Source organism: Myotis davidii, unplaced genomic scaffold (assembly GCF_000327345.1).
Source record: "Myotis davidii unplaced genomic scaffold, ASM32734v1 scaffold684, whole genome shotgun sequence".
In the NCBI taxonomy this organism is placed as follows: Eukaryota; Metazoa; Chordata; class Mammalia; order Chiroptera; family Vespertilionidae; genus Myotis; species Myotis davidii.
The window spans coordinates 631494-652013 of record NW_006295564.1 but is presented as its reverse complement, the minus strand read 5'-3'; the positions used below and the strand labels follow the sequence as shown (position 1 = coordinate 652013).

At 37.5% G+C, this 20520-nt stretch overlaps 1 protein-coding gene across 1 annotated transcript in view; it reads left to right on the top strand.

Moving 5' to 3' along the window:
• Positions 1 to 20520, top strand: part of MED13 (mediator complex subunit 13) — an 88899-nt gene that overhangs the window by 55643 nt on the left and 12736 nt on the right. The window contains exons 12-23 of the mRNA XM_015568121.1: positions 106 to 227; positions 1869 to 1959; positions 2092 to 2306; positions 3702 to 3898; positions 5020 to 5930; positions 7407 to 7568; positions 10904 to 11127; positions 12928 to 13117; positions 14144 to 14603; positions 18265 to 18484; positions 19137 to 19328; positions 19540 to 19763. Of these exons, the coding sequence (XP_015423607.1) occupies positions 106 to 227; positions 1869 to 1959; positions 2092 to 2306; positions 3702 to 3898; positions 5020 to 5930; positions 7407 to 7568; positions 10904 to 11127; positions 12928 to 13117; positions 14144 to 14603; positions 18265 to 18484; positions 19137 to 19328; positions 19540 to 19763 (3208 nt within the window). The remainder of the gene's footprint in view (positions 1 to 105; positions 228 to 1868; positions 1960 to 2091; positions 2307 to 3701; positions 3899 to 5019; positions 5931 to 7406; positions 7569 to 10903; positions 11128 to 12927; positions 13118 to 14143; positions 14604 to 18264; positions 18485 to 19136; positions 19329 to 19539; positions 19764 to 20520) is intronic.

Sequence of the window (20520 nt, the reverse complement as noted above, 5' to 3'; positions counted from 1 at the left end):
TACCCTTATAAATGTAAAGTAATATATCTAGCTTAAATAAATAGAATAATACTTATTTGGTCAGTAGTAGAATTTATTTATTTTTTTCTTGATTGACAAATGTAGATGCTCTACGTCCTACTAGTCATGCTCGTCCTCCTTCAACCAGTTTAATTTATGACTCAGACCTGGCTGTCTCATATACTGACCTCGATAATCTCTTCAATTCTGATGAAGATGAACTAACAGTGAGTATCCTGTTAATGATTAAGGTTATAAGTTTTTCCCCTTGATTTTATGTAATTTTTTTTCAGAAGTGATATGTGACTTGAATATTGTTTTAGCCCTGAACAATAGGAAATACTTCATAATAAAATTTCATTAATTGGTTGTATTTTTTTAGCCTCATGTTTGTACAGTGTTGACATAGTGTCTATCACATATAAACTTTGTTTCTTTGTTTTGTGTGTTTGAAGGACTTGTATGATTAAACTTTGAGCTCTGCCATATGTTCTTTTCCCGCAGTTCTTAGGAAATAGTATTATTTTCCTTATCTTTGATCCTCTAGTTGAGAAATGGCCCTAGAATCGACTTGTTTAGAGAATAAGTAATTAACATTAAAATTACATGCCTTGTCAACTTATTAAGGAATACTACTTCTTTAGAATTTGTTTGACATAATAGTCATTATTATAAGACAGCTAAATACTATAATAAAGAGGAAGAAAAAGTAACATTTAATCTTTAACACCCATTTGCAGAGAAAGGTGAAGATAAAAGGAATTAAAGCTTAAAATGAGATTCCCTAGAATGTCAAGTCTCTGGCAAATTAATGAATTGGGTGCTGCATTATCATAAAAGGGAATTCCTTTTTCATCTGCATAAGGTAGCTTGGAAACTTCTATAGTACATTTGGTCTTTCTTGTCCTATATAATATATACTTTTAATCCTCTCTCATCATATACATACACACATACATATATGCCCATTTGGTGTATTCAATTAAGTGACATAAGCCAGATACAACTATATATAAACTTTTATTTTCTATCCCATAATATAGTATATTTTAGGATACCATTTACTGGGTAAATATATCCCTAAAATTTTGGTACTTTTATACTTTCTCTCTGCTACCATTCATGTATCAGCTGTGGCTCTTTTGAGGTAAAAAGGTTGTAATCAGAGATTAGTGTTTTTGACAAAGTGGCTAACAGGAACCAAGTTATCAGCTCTAAAAAAATTGACAGATTGGAGATACTGAAACTTGGTTTGTTCAATGTATTAAGATTTATTTTTAGTTAGGGATCCTGTTGCTTTGTCATATGAGATCTTTCTGAAATTTGTGCTTAGTTTTACCTGTTGTAGCATTTTTACTGGTACAGGGGTAAGGAGATTATTAAACAAGGTAAAAGTGTAAACAAGACATCAGAAGGAAGATTGATTATGTAGGAAACTAATGTCTTTAAGGGTACAGATGCTTTCTGAGTATCTTTTACTAAGAAGCAAATCTGATGTTAATTACAACCCTTCTTTTATTGCAGGTTTTATTTTAATTTTAATAGGTTTTAAATGGAAGTTACTCTTGCTTCTTCTAAGTGTTTTGAAACTATGGGTTATTTTCTTTGAAGGAACTTTTTCCTCTGTTAATTTGGAGGATTATGAAGTAGAGAAACTAATCTGAGTTTATTGATTGCCTAAAATGTGTTTTATGTCTTTAAATCATAGCTAGTATGTATTTGGCTCTAGCACAACTTCAAAATACTACTTTTCATGAATGGACTCTTCTTTCAAGTCACATCTGAATGATTACTATCTTGAGATCACATTGGATATAAACCTTGAAATAAATATAAATATGTGGGTGTTTTGTTTTTGTTTTTAATAGCCTGGATCTAAAAAATTGGCAAATGGATCAGATGATAAATCCAACTGCAAGGAATCAAAGACAGGAAATCTGGACCCGTTATCTTGCATAAGTAAGCTTCCCCAATTTGTGCTCCAGATAAATCTGTAAACTTTTAATGTCAACAAAATTCTCCACATCTTTGTTTTAAACAGATTAACCTCTTTAGAGTGTTATGTTAAAATGTGTGTTTTATTAAATATAGGCACTGCAGACCTTCATAAAATGTATCCTACACCACCATCATTGGAACAACATATAATGGGATTCTCCCCAATGAATATGAATAATAAAGAATATGGTAATATGGATACAACACCTGGAGGAACTGTTTTAGAAGGAAATAGTTGTAGTATAGGAGCACAGTTCAAAATTGAGGTCGACGAAGGATTCTGTAGCCCCAAACCTTCTGAAATTAAAGTAAGTATTTTATTTCTCTAGAAAATAATTTACTACTATATTTTCATATAGAATTAGTTTATAGCTATATTCAAAATTCATTTCATACTGCCATTTGCAACAACATGGGTTGGTCTTTGAGGGTATTATGCTAAGCAAAATAATTCGGATGGAAACGGACAAATACCATATACTTCCCACTCATGTGGAATATAAAACAAAAGGTAAAGGAACTAACAAAATAAATTTATAGATGCAACAGATAGGTGGTTACCAGAGCAGAAGAGGTACTGGGGGAGTGGGGGCGGGGGTTGGTGGGGAGGAGCAAATTGGGTAAAGAGGGTCAAATATATGATAAAGGAAGGAAACTAGATTTTGGGTGGTGAATGCACAGTAGAGTATACAGATATTGAATTGCAATGTTGTACATGTGAAATGTATCTAATGTTATTAACTAATATTCACTAAATTTAATTTAAAAATTATTTGATTCACTTTTGTAGTTAACAAATTTGAAGACTGAATTGTGACACTATTAAGAATGTATTTAAGCCCTGCCAAAACCGGTTTGGCTCAGTGGATAGAGCGTCGGCCTGCGGACTGAAGGGTCCCAGGTTCGATTCCGGTCAAGGGCACCAAAAAAAAAAAAGAATGCATTTAAGAAGGCGGGGGGTGAGGGGATAAGAGATCAACCAGAAGACTTGTATGCATGCATATGAGCATAACCAATGGACACAAACATTGGGGGGGGTGGGGAGGGCATGTGCTGGGGAGGTGGGAGTAGCCAAGGAGAAGTCAATGGGGGAAAAAGGAGACTCATGTAATACTTAAAACAATAAAGAATTTAAAATTAAAAAAAAATGTATTTAAGATGCCCCGCTGTCATGGGCATGGCTCAGTGGTTGAGTGTCAACATATGAACCAAGAGGTCTTGGTTGATTCCCAGTCAGGGCACATGCCCAGGTTGCAAGCGTGATCCCCAGTGGGAGGCATTCAGGAGGTATTCAGTTAATGATTCTCTCTCATCATTGATGTTTCTATCTCTCCCTCTCCCTTCCTCTCTAAAGTCAATAAAAATATATTTTAAAAAAAAGAATGTATTTAAGAAAAGAATAGAATTGCCCTGGCTTGGGTAGTTCAGTTGATTAGAGTGTCGTCCCAATATGCCAATGTTGTGGGTTCAACCCCCAGTCAGGGCACATACAAGATGAATCATTGAATGTATAAATGAGTGAAACAACAAATCTCCTTCCCTCCCCTCTCCCCCTTCCCTTTCTCTCTCTCTCTCTAAAAAAAAAAGGAATTATATTTACATTTTTTTTATTTTGTTTCAGGAAAGGAAAAAAATGGCTAGAATTGGTTTGCTTTTCCCCCCATGGAAGATGAAGTTCTGAATGTCACGGTTTTATATTGTAGGATTTTTCTTATGTCTACAAGCCTGAAAATTGTCAAGTTCTAGTGGGATGTTCCATGTTTGCACCTCTAAAAACTCTACCAAGCCAATGCCTGCCTCCTATCAAATTGCCAGAAGAGTGTATTTACCGTCAGAGTTGGACTGTTGGAAAAATGGAATTGCTTCCTTCAGGACCTGCAATGCCATTCATCAAAGACAGGTATGGTTTAGATTTATGTTATTGGTACAGTATATGAATACTTATATAGTTTTAATGTTTTTTCATTGAAGTACCTGGTATGCTGGTTCCTGGAAAAAATATACTGGTTTTTGAAAATTCTAAAAGTTGTTTTCTGATTAATAAAATTATAATGGTACTAGAGGCCTGGTGCACGAATCCGTGCACCAGTGGAGGCCCTCAACCTGTCCTGCGGGATAGGGTTGAAAGTGGCTCTCTGACATCCCCTGAGGGGTCCCAGATTGTGAGAGGGTGCAGGCCAGGTTGGGGGACCCCACAGGTGCACGATCAGGGCTGGGGAGGGACATGGGAGTTTGGCCAGTTGGGGAGGGACCATGGGAAGGCTCCAGGGTGTGTCTGGCCCGTCTCGCTCAGTTCCAATCGGCTGGACCCCAGCAGCAAGCTAACCTACTGGTTGGAGCATCTGCCCCCTGGTGGTCAGTGCATGTCATAGCAAGCAGTTGAGCGGCCTTAGCATATCATTAGCATATTACACTTTGGTTGAACGTACGACCGGACACTTAGCATATTAGGCTTTTATTATCTAGGATTAGCTGGACATGGATAAACTATTAGAAAACTTAGAACTGTTGTGCTTTGATTCTTTGTCTTCAAAGCTTTTTTTTTTTCTATTTTGGTCTAAAATTTTAAACCACTCCCATGTGTACATTTGTCATATTTCACACAGGTTTCTATTTTAAAATCTGTGAAATTGAGTTATCTTATAATTGGTAGCATCTTAAAATTGCTGTGGTCCCTTTCCACAGACATCTCTAAGATTAGGATTTTATTTTATGTTTTTACATCTTAGAATTTATGAACTATGGATATTTGTAGTATAAGAAATATATAGGTGTCGATAAGTGTATACAGATTTTATTTATAATTTTGGAATTGGTTGGTCGTCAGCCCACAGTAATCTCCTAGAGTGAATATATTAACCAGAAATGCATTTTAATTGTATTTGGAATTTTAGCACTAATTGTGCTTTCATAATTTTCACTGTTACTGAAAAGCATTTGGAATATTTTCAGTTGCTTTTCACATTACTAATATGTTTCTTTATGTATATATTTGATTTTCTTTTACCCTGGTGATGCTAGTGACGGAAGTACAATGGATCAAGAATATGGCCCTGCTTATACACCTCAAACTCATACTTCTTTTGGGATGCCTCCTAGCAGTGCACCTCCTAGCAACAGTGGAGCAGGAATTCTTCCTTCTCCATCTACCCCTAGGTTCCCAACTCCAAGGACTCCCAGGACTCCAAGGACTCCTCGTGGAGCTGGTGGACCTGCTAGTGCCCAAGGTTCAGTCAAATATGAAAATTCAGACTTGTATTCACCAGCTTCCACCCCATCCACATGCAGACCCCTTAATTCTGTTGAACCTGCAACTGTTCCTTCCATCCCAGAGGCACACAGTCTTTATGTAAACCTCATTCTTTCAGAATCAGTTATGAATTTGTTTAAAGACTGTAACTTTGATAGTTGCTGTATCTGTGTCTGCAACATGAATATCAAGGGTGCCGATGTTGGAGTTTACATTCCAGATCCAACGCAGGAAGCACAGTATAGGTGTACCTGTGGCTTCAGTGCTGTTATGAACAGAAAATTTGGAAACAATTCAGGATTATTTCTTGAAGATGAATTAGATATCATAGGACGCAACACAGAATGTGGCAAAGAAGCAGAAAAACGTTTTGAAGCTCTCAGGACTACTGAACATGTTAATGGAGGACTAAAGGAATCTGAAAAATTGCCTGATGAGTTGATATTACTGTTACAAGATCAGTGCACTAATTTATTTTCACCCTTTGGAGCAGCAGAAAAAGATCCTTTTCCTAAAATTGGTGTAGTTAGCAATTGGGTACGTGTTGAAGAGCGGGACTATTGCAATGATTGCTACCTTGCATTAGAACATGGGCGTCAGTTCATGGATAACATGTCAGGAGGAAAAGTTGATGAAGTGCTTGTGAAAAGTTCGTGCTTACACCCCTGGTCCAAAAGAAATGGTAAGTATGCTAATGGAATAATTTTTGTTTGTTTTCCTTTAGATGTATGACTTGGCTTTTCTTCCTTAAGAGAAAGTATTAAAGGCATTTCCCAGGTAGCCAACAGAGACACTTAAATTTGGACTTAAAACTCCTTTAAGAATGAAATTTTCAAAGAGAGAATTTCCTAGCAGTTTAGTTTAATTTCAAAATAAAAGTAGGGTTATTGTAAATTTGTAATTATGTATTGTGTAGATGTATAAAAGGTACTTTGCACATGTTAATTAGCAGAAAGTTGCTAGATGTCTGCAGTATTCAACATGCTTTTACTCATTAAATACTTATGAGCACCTAGCATGTTCTCAGCCTGTTCTTTTATAAAGTAGTGTTGGACAAACATATTTCCCAACCTTTTTGAGCCTGTAATTTAGTGAAGAATACAAAAATAGAAAAATAAGTAATTATATAACATAGTGACAAATGCTTTGAAGAAAAAGCAGGTAGAGGAGTGGAAAAAGACAAGTGTGTGACATTTATTATTTTTTTATCCTCAGCGGAGGATATGATTTTTTTATTGACTTTTAGTGAGAGAGGAAAAGAGAGAGAGAGAGATCGAAGTGAGAGAGAAACATCAACTTGTTGCCTCCGGTACACACCACAACTGGAGCTGGAACCCACAATCTAGGTATATAGGTATGTGCTTTGACGGGAAATCGAACCCACACCTTTTGTTGTACAGGACAACACTCCCACCTGGACAGGGAAATAGTGTGACGTTTTAGATGTTTGGATAAGAGAAGATACCTCTGAGGGACAACATCTGAACAAAGACTTACATAAAGTGGTAGGGGTTAGCTCTGTGGCTAACCGAGGGGAATGTGTTTTAGGCAGTAAAAAAACCCTGAGTGAGTAGTATGCTTAGGAGTCACTGTTGCTGGGATGAATTGGGTGATGGGGAGACTGGTAGGAGATGAAGTTTAAGAGTTGGCCAATACCCTGGCTGGTGTTTCTCAGTGCTTAGAGCAGTGGTCGCCAACCGGTGGTCCGCCGACCACTGGTGGTCCGTGAGGTTTGAAAGGTTGGCGACTGCTGGCTTAGAGCATCAGCCTATGCACCCAAGGGTTGTGAGCTTGACCCCCAGTAGGGGGCATGCAGGAGGCAGCCGATTAATGATTCTCTCTCATCGTTGATGATTCTATCTCTTCCTCTACCTCACTTTCTCTGAAATGAATAAAAACATTTTTTTAAAAACCATGATGGGAAGTAATAGGACAGTTTTGAGTAGAGAAGTAACATGATTCTTTTTCTGTTTGCTATTGTGTTGTGGATGGAAGATGAGAGTTGTTAGAGTATAGAAATGCAACAGTTATTTTATATATTGATTTGGTACCCTGCACTTTACTTATTTCTAATGGTTTTTTGGTGGAGTCTTTAGCGTTTTCGATATATAAAATTAGGTCAAGCAGAATTCTTACTTACTTTTTTTAATGGTTATAGATGTGAGTATGCAGTGCTCACAGGATATACTTCGAATGCTCCTATCTCTTCAGCCAGTTCTTCAGGATGCTATTCAGAAAAAAAGAACAGTAAGGCCTTGGGGGGTTCAAGGTCCTCTCACTTGGCAACAGTTTCATAAAATGGCTGGCCGAGGCTCTTATGGTAAGTAATTTATAGTATGTATATTGACTACTTTTATTTCAGTCCTCAGTTTCTATGCCCAATTTGAATAAGCACAGTTGTTTTTCTTAAATATTTTTTGTGGCATATGCTTGACTTAAGGTAGTGTAGGTCAATCTCAGCTTTTCTTACTTTGAACATTTACAACATTCAGTATACTGGTACATCAGAAAGAATAACTTCATTTAGGTCTGATTTTACATGAGACTTACCAGTACAATTTTATGTGTAGAAAGAATCATACTGCCAAATTTTTTAAAAAGACTGAGCACCACTTTTGTTGTAAATCATTATTTTACAAAATTGAATGAAAAAAATGGAGTAAAAAGGAGCAAGTAATATTAGTGATAAAGGTTCTCAAGGTCTCATTTAAAAAAAGACAAATTTCCTAGTTGTGATAAGAGTAGCAAATGAATACTCCCAATATGGTATGTGCATTGTAGATTTATGGTTAACTATAATAAAAAAGAACATTAAAAATTGTTTTAATTGCCCTAGCTGGATTGGCTCAGTGGATAGACCATTGGCCTGTGGACTGAAGGGTCTCGCGTTCGATTCTAGTCAAGGGCACATGACCTGGTTGCAGGCTCGATCCCCAGTAGGGGGCATGCAGGATGCAGTCAATCCAATTTCTCTGTCATCATTGATGTTCTACCTCTCTCTCTCTCCTTCTCCTTTCCTCTTTGAAATCAATAGAAATATATTTAAAAATTTTTTGTATGAATTATTGGTTGAAGGTTGGCTCTGAACAGTGGGATATAATTGGAGCTTTAAAAATATGTCTGGAATGATAGTTTTTAACATTGAAATCTCTGACTTTTGTGCATGGTTTTAAAATGCATTATGTTTATGCAGAAGTAGTAGATTTTCTCATATTTCCTTTTTGCCTTCTTTTATTAATAGCTAAATAATTTCAATCCCATACATAACTTTACATTCAGTGAGAAGTGCAGGTTAATTATATCTTTTTACATTCTTTTTTTTTCCTTATGTATTTTTATTGATTTCAGAGAGGAAGGGATAGGGAGTGAGAGATAGAAACATCAGAGATGAGCCCAGCTGGTGTGTGGCTCAGTGGTTGAGCTTCGACCTATGAAATAGGAGGTCATGGTTCAGTTCCCAGTCAGGGCACATGCCTGGGTTGTGGACTTGATCCCCAGTGTAGGGTGTGCAGGAGGCAGCTGATCAGTGATTCTCTCTAGTCATTGATGTTTCTATCTCTCTCTCTCCCTCTCTGAAATCAATAGAAATATATTTTAAAAAATACCACCAAAATAGTAGACACACACATAACACAATACCCAGAGTTTTTACTGATCAGTACATACAAAGAGGTTTTTCTCTTTTTAATGGCTGCATGTATTCTGTTGTTCTTTCCACATGATATTTTCTTACCAGTCTACTGTTAATGGACACACTAGAGGCCCAGTGCACAAAATTCATGCATGGGTAAGGTCCCTAGGCCTGGCCGGCAATCAGGGCCTATTGGGGCCTTCCACCTGCTGGCTGGGGCCTTCCTTCCCCGGCTGCCAGCCAGGGCCTTGCTTTGTTGCATGCCACACCCTGGTGGTCAGCACACATAGGGAGCGATTGAACTCCCAGTCTAACTCCTGAGGGGATACTGCATATTAGCTTTTTATATATATAGACTAGAGGCCCGATGCATGAAATTCGTGCAAGGGGCTGGCCCCTGCCGCCGCCGTGGCCGCCTCTGCCTCAGCCCCTGCCGCCACAGCTTTGTCTGGAAGGTTGTCTGAAAGGACATCCGGTTTAATTAGCATATTTACACTTTTATTATTATAGATCAGTGGTGGGCAAACTTTTTGACTCGAGGGCCACAATGGGTTCTTAAACTGGACCGGAGGGCCGGAACAAAAGCATGGATGGAGTGTTTGTGTGAACTAATATAAATTCAAAGTAAACATCATTACATAAAAGGGTACGGTCTTTTTTTTTTTAGTTTTATTCATTTCAAACGGGCCGGATCCGGCCCGCGGGCCATAGTTTGCCCTTGGCTGTTATAGATAGATAGATGGTTCCCATCATTATTTTTAAAAAACATATTTTTTAATTGATTTCAGAGAGGAAAGAAGAGGGAGAGAGAGTTAGAAACATCAATGATGAGACAGAATCATTGATCGGCTGCTTCCTGTATGTCCCACACTGGAGATCCAGACTGCAACCTGGGCATGTGCCCTTCTTGGGAATTAAACCACCACCTCCTGGTTCATAGGTCGACACTCAACCACTGAGCTACGCTGGCTGGGCAGTTTCCATAATTATTATTACTATTTTTCTAGAATTCAGACATGCCTGGCTTGTAAAGCATGTGTGTATATATTTTTTAAATATTGCCAAATTACTCGTTATAATACCAGTTTAAACTCCTACCAGTAAAATGCCTGTTCCCCAAACCTTTACGAGTAGGGTGCTGAATAAGTAGATGGGTGAAAATGGTTGTTTCATTATAGTTGAGAGGTAGAATAGTATAGATTGTGAGGGAAGATTTCCTGGTTTCTAATCCCACTTCTGCCAATCTTTGTATACTACTGGACAAGTTGCTTAACTTTTCTATTACTGGTGTTTCATATCTAAAATGAGATTAATATTAGTATCAGCCTTGTATAGTTTTTGTGAGGGCTAAATGAGTTAATAAAAAGAAAGATCTTTAAGCAGTACCTAACACATAGTGTTATAATTGTTTGCTATTAATTATTTTAATGCTTTGTCATGAGAATGAGCATCTTTTTATGTGCAAGAGGTATTTCTATTTCTGTGAACTTTGTTCATGTCCTATACCCACTTTTCTATTAGGTTTTTGGTCATTTTCTTACAGAGTTATACTTCCCTTTTTATGTGGTAAGGATAGTAACCCTTTTTTCATATACATTGCAAATCATTCTTCCAACTTGTTGTTAATCATTTGGCTTTATTGTTTTCTTTATACCAAAATTTAAAATTTATATAGTCAGATTAATAAGTTTTTAAATGGATAGGTTTTATGTTATGCTTAGAAAGGCTTTCCCCAGTCCAGATTTAAAAATAAAACTCTCCTCCCATGTTTTCTTTTATACTTCTAAGTTTTTTTATTCAGATCAATTTTTTTTGCATTTAAATGAAGGTATAAGTCATATGTTCTTTTTAAAGACCATTTAAGCAAATTCTTAACTGTGGAAAAGCCTCAGTCACTGGCTTTACGTATTTTTGTCTTTAATAACATATTTTTACTACTAATAATGACTTAGTACTTCTGACATTTCAGTAAAAAAGACATACTGCTTTTAAATGATTTCTTCAAATATATTTTTCTTATTTAGGAACTGATGAATCTCCAGAACCACTGCCAATCCCCACGTTTTTGTTGAGTTATGATTATGATTTTCTGGTGCTTTCTCCATTTGCTCTCCCTTACTGGGAGAGACTTATGCTGGAACCCTATGGATCTCAAAGAGATATAGCCTATGTTGTACTATGTCCAGAAAATGAAGCTTTGTTAAATGGAGCCAAAAGTTTTTTTAGGGATCTTACTGCAATATATGAGGTAGGTGTCTAAAATAATATGGCATTTTAAAACTGCCTTATTATTTGTATTTTTAAACATAAATTATACTGGGCAGTTCAGTTGATTGGGACAGAATAGTAATGATGTCAAGTTCTTTGATGTCATTTACCTCTCATACTAGCCAGTTACATTCTTACAGGACTTAACCCACACCCTTAATTAGATGTGTGCGCCATGGGTCATGGTGGAAATTGCCTTACTGGGGGGAAAAGTTGAGAATATATATGGTCTCACTTAAGAGAATATGTTTTGCCCTAGCCAGTTCAGTGGATAAAGCATCAGCCCACGGACTGAAGGGTCCCAGTTTTGATTCCGGTCAAGGGCACATACCTTGATTGCAGGCTTTATCCCTAGCCCTGGTCGGGGCATGTGCAGGAGGGAACCAGTCGATGTGTATCTCTCTCACATCAATGGTTCTCTCTCTGTGTCTCTCCCCTTCCCTTCTACTCTCTAAAAATCAACAAAACAAAGAGAGAGAGGATATTTTCTAAAGCAAAGGGCAGCACTGTCAAATAGCCAAGGACAATCACATTTACAAAAATTCTAGTCCTGATTCTCTCGGACCTCAGGTGCTAATACTCGGCCTCACTCTCCTCACACATAAAATAAAGCTGTGCCAGATCTTTGAAATAAGATCTATTTCATTTCTGAAATTCTTGACTAATTTTTTTAAGTTATAATTCTCATGTTATGTCCATCACTGAATGCAATGATTGCAAATTTAAAATGCTGTGGGACATAAAGTCTTAATTCATTACACCTTCCTTTTCCCATAAATGCTTGGAAATCCAGTTTTTAAAATTGCTTTTACAATTGTTAATTTGTGCTGGCTTAACTCCATATAAGGTATGTAGTGTATTTTGTAGAAATAAGTATTTCCCAAAGAGTGTTGTATAGAACACTAATGCTGCAAAATCTTCCCAGAGAAAACTTCCGTAGTTAGATAGGCTTGAGGAGACATTGTGTATTATATTACCATATAGAGGTTCACTATTCATATTAGATTTTTTGAGCTGTTGAAAGTCTTAATAGTAAAGAAATCCTATCTAGATTTTCTTTTAAAAAAAAAATATTTGTATTGATTTCAGAGAGGAAGGGAGAGCGAGAGAGATAGAAACATCAATGATGAGAGAGAATCATTGATCAGCTGCCTCCTGCACACCCCCTCCTGGGAATCAAGCCCACAAACCGGGCATGTGCCCTTGACCAGTATCGTACCCAGGACCCTTCGGTCTGCAGGCCAACGCTCTATCCACTGAGCAAAACCAATGAGGGCTAAATTTTCTTAATCAAGTATGGCAAACTTATTTGATAGTAGGCTTCTTGCAACAGACATCAATAGCCCACAGAATTGGGGGGAGAGCTGGCAAATTCATAGTGTACCTGTATACTAATTTTTATTTTGCTTTTGCTTAAGGATATGTGTATTTATATAGATGAATTGGGATAGATTCACAGCTTAAAATGACTACATTTTTATGCTCACTTTTTTCTGTATTCCTCAAGTTTTCATTATTCAAGTCATAAAGCTCTAGTGCCATTATTATTATCTACTTGTTTTATTTCATTGGAAATGTTCTAATTTTAAAAGAAGTTTAATGGATTTTTACTGTACAAAAGATAAAGATCTGTGGCACCATTTTACCCATGATATTCTTATCCCAAATGTTAAGTATAAGTGATAGTTTATTTTAAATATCTGAAATGCTTTATTTTACAATATGTACTTAAATACTATGATAATTTCACTAATTCTGCTTTCTGTATGTATATTTGTAGTCCTGTCGATTAGGTCAACATAGACCTATTTCTCGACTGTTGACAGATGGGATCATGAGAGTTGGATCTACTGCATCAAAGAAACTGTCAGAAAAGTTGGTAGCAGAATGGTTTTCTCAGACAGCTGATGGTAACAATGAAGCATTTTCTAAGCTCAAGCTTTATGCACAAGTCTGCAGATATGACCTAGGTATTGAATTTGCATTTATTATATAAGGCCAGTGTTAGAATGTATGGCCCAGTCCTCCAGCTGTTTTTGTAAATAAAATGTTATTAGAACACAACCATGCTCATTTTTTTACATACTGCCTATGCCTGCTTTTGTGCTACAAGATCAGACCTGAGTAGTTTTGACAGAGACTTTGACCCGTAAAGCCTAAAATAATTATAATCTGACCCTTTATAGAAAAAGTTTACTGATCCCTGTACTAGGGATCCCATCAGGTAAAAGGAAATTGTGGGTTATAAGCAATTTTTTGTTGCTTCTGTAGGATCTGATGAATTTGTTTTTACTTAAGTTTATTAACATTAAGACTTTTTAACATTAAGATTCTTGATTTGTTAATGGTTTAGAGAGCAAATAACTTGTAGTTTCCTGTACAACACACACAAAAAAACCATTCCTTTGTTGGAACTAAGAAAATGATAGCTGTATAAGATGCTTATTTTAACATTCCTGAATTACATATTTAAGACTTGCTTATTTTAAGAGTCTTAATTAAATGTCAATGGACTTACTTTAGACTTAATCCAAAGATTAAATAGATTTAACCAAAATATTGAATCTCATTAGACATTCCTATAATTTGAACCTCATGATAACATTTCTCCTTTTTATACCTAGGTAGCTCCTAGTGTAGTCAATATCTATTTAATTTGTGATTTAGGAACCCTTTGAATGGCTTAATAAAATTTGCTAGGTACTGTTATTTATATTTAATTAATTATGCCTAGGAAATAGAATTTTATTATACTTTCATGAAATCCATTTATTTTGTATGAAAATGCTGGTTTATCCTTTTCAAATCCTTTTAAAATTTGTTTCTTCAGTTTGTAGGAAAATAGAAAGCTATATATGCTACATTCTTAGCAAGCAACTTAGGGAGGGTAATTACCAAAAAAGCATCAATTAGATATTATTCACGTAGTTGAATAAATAAAGAACCAATCAGTGAAAGAAAGAATTAAATACCCTGCCTGTTTTTATTATCTTTAGGTCCTTATCTTGCTTCCCAGCCATTGGACAGCTCTCTACTTTCCCAGCCAAATTTAGTTGCCCCTACAAGTCAATCTTTGATTACTCCACCTCAGATGACAAATACTGGAAATGCTAATACTCCATCTGCCACCCTAGCATCTGCAGCGAGCAGCACTATGACAGTGACTTCAGGTGTTACCATGTCTTCTTCAGTTGCCACAGCTAATTCAACTTTGACCACAACTTCAACTTCATCTTCATCATCCTCCAACTTGAATAGTGGAGTATCAAATAAACTACCTTCGTTTCCACCCTTTGGCAGTTTGAACAGTAGTGCTGCAGGATCCATGTCTACGCAGGCGAGTACAGTTCAGAATGGCCAGCTAGGAGGGCAACAGTCATCAGCTCTACAAACAGCTGGGATTTCTGGAGAGTCATCTTCTCTTCCCACTCAGCCACATCCTGATGTATCTGAAAGGTACTTTTAAATATACTAATTTTGCAGAAATATAAATATTTGATGCGTCTTTTTGTCTAAATAACAGTCATTATGAATAAACAAAGTTTTTTGGTCTTATCAGTGGAATTTTAGTTTTTAAAGTGTTCAATATTTTACTTATAAAATTATAATAATGAAGACTCTTCATAACATCTTTTAAGAAAATATATATTTGCCCTAACCAGTTTGGCTCAGTGGCTAGGGTGTCGGCCTGCAGACTCAAGGGTCCCGGGTTCAATTTCGACCAAGGGCATGTACCTTGGTTGCAGGCACATCCCCAGTAGGGGGTAAAAATCAACAAAATATATACATAAAATATATATATATCTATTGATTTCAGAGAGGAAGGGAGGGAGAGAGATTAATTTGGCTCTCTGGATCTGTGTCTTAACAAATGTCGCTGGTATGTTTGAGCCAACATGCTTAAAAAAATTCACCAGGAATCCCCGTGTAATGTGAAAACTACTGTCTAATCTCATTGATCCATTTGCCTTCAAATCTTTGTCATTTGCCTTTTTAGTTCACAAATGTATTTACATGGTGCTTAGATGATATGAGTATTTTTGAAAAAATATATTTTATTGATGTTTTACAGAGAGGAAGGGAGAGGGATAGAGAGTTAGAAACATTGATGAGAGGAACATCAATTCAGCTGCCTCCTGTACACTCCCCTAATGGAGATGTGCCCACAACCAAGGTGCATGCCCTTGACTGGAATCGAACCTGGGACCCGTCAGTCCACAGGCCGATGCTCTATCCACTGAGCCAAACCAGTCAGGGCAAGTCTTTTTTAAAATAATGTTTTTTTACTAGAGGCCCGGTGCATAGATTCGTGCATGGGTGGGGTCCCTCAGCCTGGCCTGTGCCCTCTCACAATTTGGGACCCCTCGAGGGCTGAAACCCGGCAGTCCGACATCCCCCCAAGGGATGTAGCAGTGCCAAAGCTGCAGGTGGCTGTAGAGGAGCCCAGCTGGGGTTGGGCACAGCTCCGTTGCCAGTCATCCTGGCCCCGCTGCACCTGCCACCACCACCACCCGGTAGCACTGCTGCGGTGGCTGGAGAGACTCCCACCGCTGCAGCTGCACTTAACAGCCATGAGCCCAGCTTCTGGCTGAGCGGCGCTCCCATTGTGGGAGTGCACTGACCACCAGGCGGCAACTCCTGTGTTGAGCATCTGCCCCCTGTGGTCAGTGCACATCATAGCAACCTGTCATCACGGTTGCTTAGGCTTTTATATATGTTTTTATTGACTTTTAGAGAGAGAGGAAGGGAGAAGGAGAAGGTAGAGAGAGATAGAAAAATTGATTATGAGAGAAACATTGATCAGCTGCCTCCTGTACACTCTCTACTGGGGATGGAGCACACAACTCAGGCATGTGTCCTGATCAGGAATCAAACCAGTGACCTCTTTGTTCATGAGTCAACACTCAACCACTGAGCCAGGCATTCTCATAAAGTCTTTATCACAGACTTCTAGAATCTCAGGCTGGGAACTGAGACCTTGAAAACCATTTAGTCCAACTATTCTATGATGTTTGAATCTGTTCTGTGAAAAACTGTCAAGTAGATTTGCCTATGCAAGTCACTCCAGTGATTTAGAAAGTCACTATTGAACTAGCCTCTTCAGGCATAAGAGTCATACCAAGATTTAAATCTCAGTTCTGCCATTTACTGGCTTTGTGACTTTGGGAAAGTTATCTAACCTTTCTGAGCCTGTTTGCTTATCTGTAAAATGGGAGCAAGGTACCTATATATATAAAAGGCTAATATGGTAAGTGTCCATCCGATTGGTCACTATGATGCACACTGACCACCAGGGGGCAGATGATCAATTCAGGAGCTGGCCATTTACAGAGAAACAGCAGTGCAGACCTGGTGCCCACAAAGCAGCACTGAGCTTCCCCCAAGTGGGACACCCCACCAAATTGCAGCCAATGCTGCCGAGACCCCATGGCGCAAAATGCGGCCCACAGCCCAGCCAGCCCGGAAACAGTGGCCGTGGGCACCGGGTAATGCGTCACATAGCAACATCCAGCTTCCTCTCTCTAGCAACTAGCCTCCTTGGAGTTTCTTCAGCCCAGGAACACGACTTGCTTTGCAGCCAGGTGGAAACATTTGACACTTTAACCAAATGTCTGTGAAGCATTTTCCTGTGCCTCATCCCATTTGATCCTCACAGAAGTCCTGGAATAGGTAGATAGGAGACTCAGTGGAATCCTGTTTTCTTTTCATTAGCTGCTATAAAAGGCTAAGTTGACTCATGCATGCGTGACACATATAAAGCTCTCACTGGCGCTAATCACATGCATGTTTCAATCTGTCATTGTCGATCCTGAATTTGGTTGACACTTCTATTATAGAGAGGGTGAACAGCGATATTAAAATATTTCTTCTAGTTAATTTCCTCTCATTGTGCACAAATTTGTGCACTGGGCCACTAGTAGGATATAATGCACAGTAAGTACTTTACACAATGCTTCCAAATGCTTGAGTTGTTTTTTTTTAAAATATATTTTATTGATTTTTTTTACGGAGAGGAAGGGAAAAGGAAAGGGATAGCGAGTTAGAAACATCGATGAGAGAGAAACATCGATTCAGCTGCCTCTTGCACGCCCCCTACTGGGGATGTACCCGCAACCCAGGTACATGCCCTTGACCAGACTCGAACCTGGGACCCTTGAGTCCGCAGGCCGATGCTCTATCCGCTGAGCCAAACCAGCTAGGGCGCTTGAGTTGTTTTTGACAACAACGATAATGACAGCTCTCTTCATTCCTTTTCTGAAGAAGGTATTGAGTGAGTTTCCCTTCTGCTTTTTCGGTTAGATTAGCCTGAGCTTAATTACATCTTTCAGCTACCCAGGTGCAGTTTTGCCCAAAGCTATACTCATTTATGTGAGTAAAAACAAACTATTAATTATCCAGGTTGACCCATTTATCTTGAACCTCTCCATATATTTGGAGTTTAAAAAAAATATCACCATCAAAGAATGAACCTTATTCACTTTTGAAGTTATGAAGTAAGAAATGACTGTTTATAGCTAAAAATGTAGTTGGACATTGAGTAAGTTTGGAAACCTGATTTCTTTCTAGTTTAGCTCTGCTTCTAGCCAGCTTTGGGATCTTGGGCCGCTCATTTAGCTTATCTTTGTCTCAGTTTTATTGCCTAAGCAGTAAGCTCTCTAGTAATTTTGATAGTCTGTGGCATGGGTGGTGATCCGTTTTTCTGCCAAGAACCATTTGGATATTTATAACATCATTTGTGGGCCATACAAAATTATCAACTTAAAAATTAGCCTGCTAACCCAGCCAGCGTGGTTCAGTGGTTGAGTGTCGACCTATGAACCAGACCAAATGATTTCCTAGGACTTTTATGGCCCGTGGGCTGGGCGTTCCCCACCCCTTCTCTATGGATTTAAAGAATTCCTTTCTAAAGCAATATCTTAACACAAGGATCTTCGTACACCATGAAATTTTACATATGGTGTTTATAGTTCTCTTTGAAGAAAAAGAGATGTCCTTCAATTTTAGAGAGGTTCTCTGAAAAGGGGATGAGGTATTAAGAACCTGCTTTTAATGCTTCCCCAAGAAAGGAATAATACAACTTCTTTCCTAACTGTCTTATTTCTACCTTGAATTTTAGCACGATGGATCGGGATAAAGTGGGTATCCCCACAGATGGTGACTCACATGCAATCACTTATCCACCTGCAATTGTCGTTTATATAATTGATCCTTTTACATATGAAAATAAAGATGAGAGCACTAATTCTTCTAATGTATGGACTTTGGGGCTACTTCGATGCTTTCTGGAAATGGTCCAGACTCTTCCTCCTCATATTAAGAGTACTGTTTCTGTACAGGTAAGAATGATAAATGTTGGAGATAAAATTTATATAAAACGGTTGGATGTTGATAGAAGTTTCAAAGATACTAGTCTGTGCCTAAATTGATTTTGTATAGCCAGGTTCTGTTATGTAGATTTTATTTTAAGTGATATTATACTAGAAATCTTAAGAGAGTTTATAAAAGAGAGACTTTGCAATTATGTCAATAATAATGAAAAATAAAAGGAACCACAGTAATAATGGAAAATAAAGATTGCATGAAGTACATTGAATATTTCTCTTGTGTTACTTTTGCCTATTCGGGCTGTATGTTACCCGTTTCAGCTGCTCACCCTTATCTGCTCCAGGACAAGGCACAGGACACGTCCGTTTATACCTCCACCATTTTCCCTCCGTCTTGTGTTTTTATAAACCAGTTTTTAAGTTCATAAACTTGAGTACAAAAATTAGAGTATGGATCTAAATAAAACAGGTTGCAAGTAAAAGTAGAAAGAATTTAACCATATTTTAACTATTAAATTCCTATACAATTATTTAGTTTATCATTTTATTTTGGTTTGTTTAAATTTTCTAGTAAAAGTTTTAGAATTTCAAACCTACAGCCCTTTTTATTCTCTTGTGACTTGTTCAAAGTTTAACATTTGTAATATTTGCCTATAATTCCTAGATTGTTCCTTGTCAGTACCTGTTGCAACCTGTGAAGCATGAAGATAGACAAATCTATACCCAGCATTTAAAATCCCTGGCTTTTTCGGCCTTTACCCAGTGCCGGAGACCCCTTCCGACATCAACCAATGTGAAAACATTGACTGGGTTTGGTCCAGGTTTAGCCATGGAGACTGCTCTTAAAAGTCCTGATGTAAGTATGCTTTCTATGACCAGAGTTATTAAAAACTATACATTTTATGATTTTATGCAAAACCAAGTGCAGTTCTCTGTTTAGCTCTCATTTTCCAATTATCTTATAATTGGGAAAAGATAATATATCACATTTTCAATAAAAATCTTTTTAATAAAAGATTTTTCTGTGATTGTATAGTACCATAGTACCTTAATTTTTTGTTTTACAGAGACCAGAGTGTATTCGGCTTTATACACCTCCTTTTATTCTGGCTCCAGTGAAGGATAAACAGACAGAGCTAGGAGAAACATTTGGAGAAGCTGGACAGAAATATAATGTTCTTTTCGTGGGGTACTGTTTATCACATGATCAGAGATGGATTCTTGCTTCTTGCACAGATCTATATGGAGAACTTTTAGAAACATGTATCATTAACATCGATGTTCCAAATAGGTACTTACATTTCTTTAAATGTATCATATCATCCCATTTTTAAAATTCACACACACATTTACATTTTATATTTAATGAGTAAAAAACTGTTTTGCGGGTCATGTACATTAAAATATTAACTCTTGCCCTGCCGGTGGCTCAGTTGGTTGAGTGTCATCCCATACACCAAGAGGTAACCAGTTAGATTCCCGGTCAGGACACATGCCCTGGTTGCAGGCTTGATCCCCAGTTAAGGAGGCTTGCAGGAGGCAGCCAATTGTTGTTTCTCTCTCATTGATATCTCTATTTTTTTTCTCTCTCTCTCCCTTCTCTCTCTGAGAATCAATAAAATTTTTTTTTTTTAAATTACGTCTTAGCCTGGCTGGGGTAGATCAGTTTGTTAGAGCATCAGTTGATTTGATCCCCCGTCAGGCACATACAAGAAGCAACCAATGAATGCATAAATAAGTGGAACAACAACTTGATGTTTCTCTCTAAAAAACAAATAAATGAAAATCAATAAATAAAATATTAAGTCTTGGGATTGTAGGTTCTTACCTTACATAGTGTATATATACATTGTATAATTAGAATTAAAAATAAATTTGATTAATCTGTTACACAGACAAAAGAGATTAAGCTTCCTAAATTCTTTTTTTTAATATATTTTTTATTGATTTCAGAGAGGAAGGGGAAGGGAGAGAGAGATAGAAACACCAATGATGAGAGAATCATTGATTGGCTGCCTCCTGCATGCCCTCTACAGGGGATCGAGCCA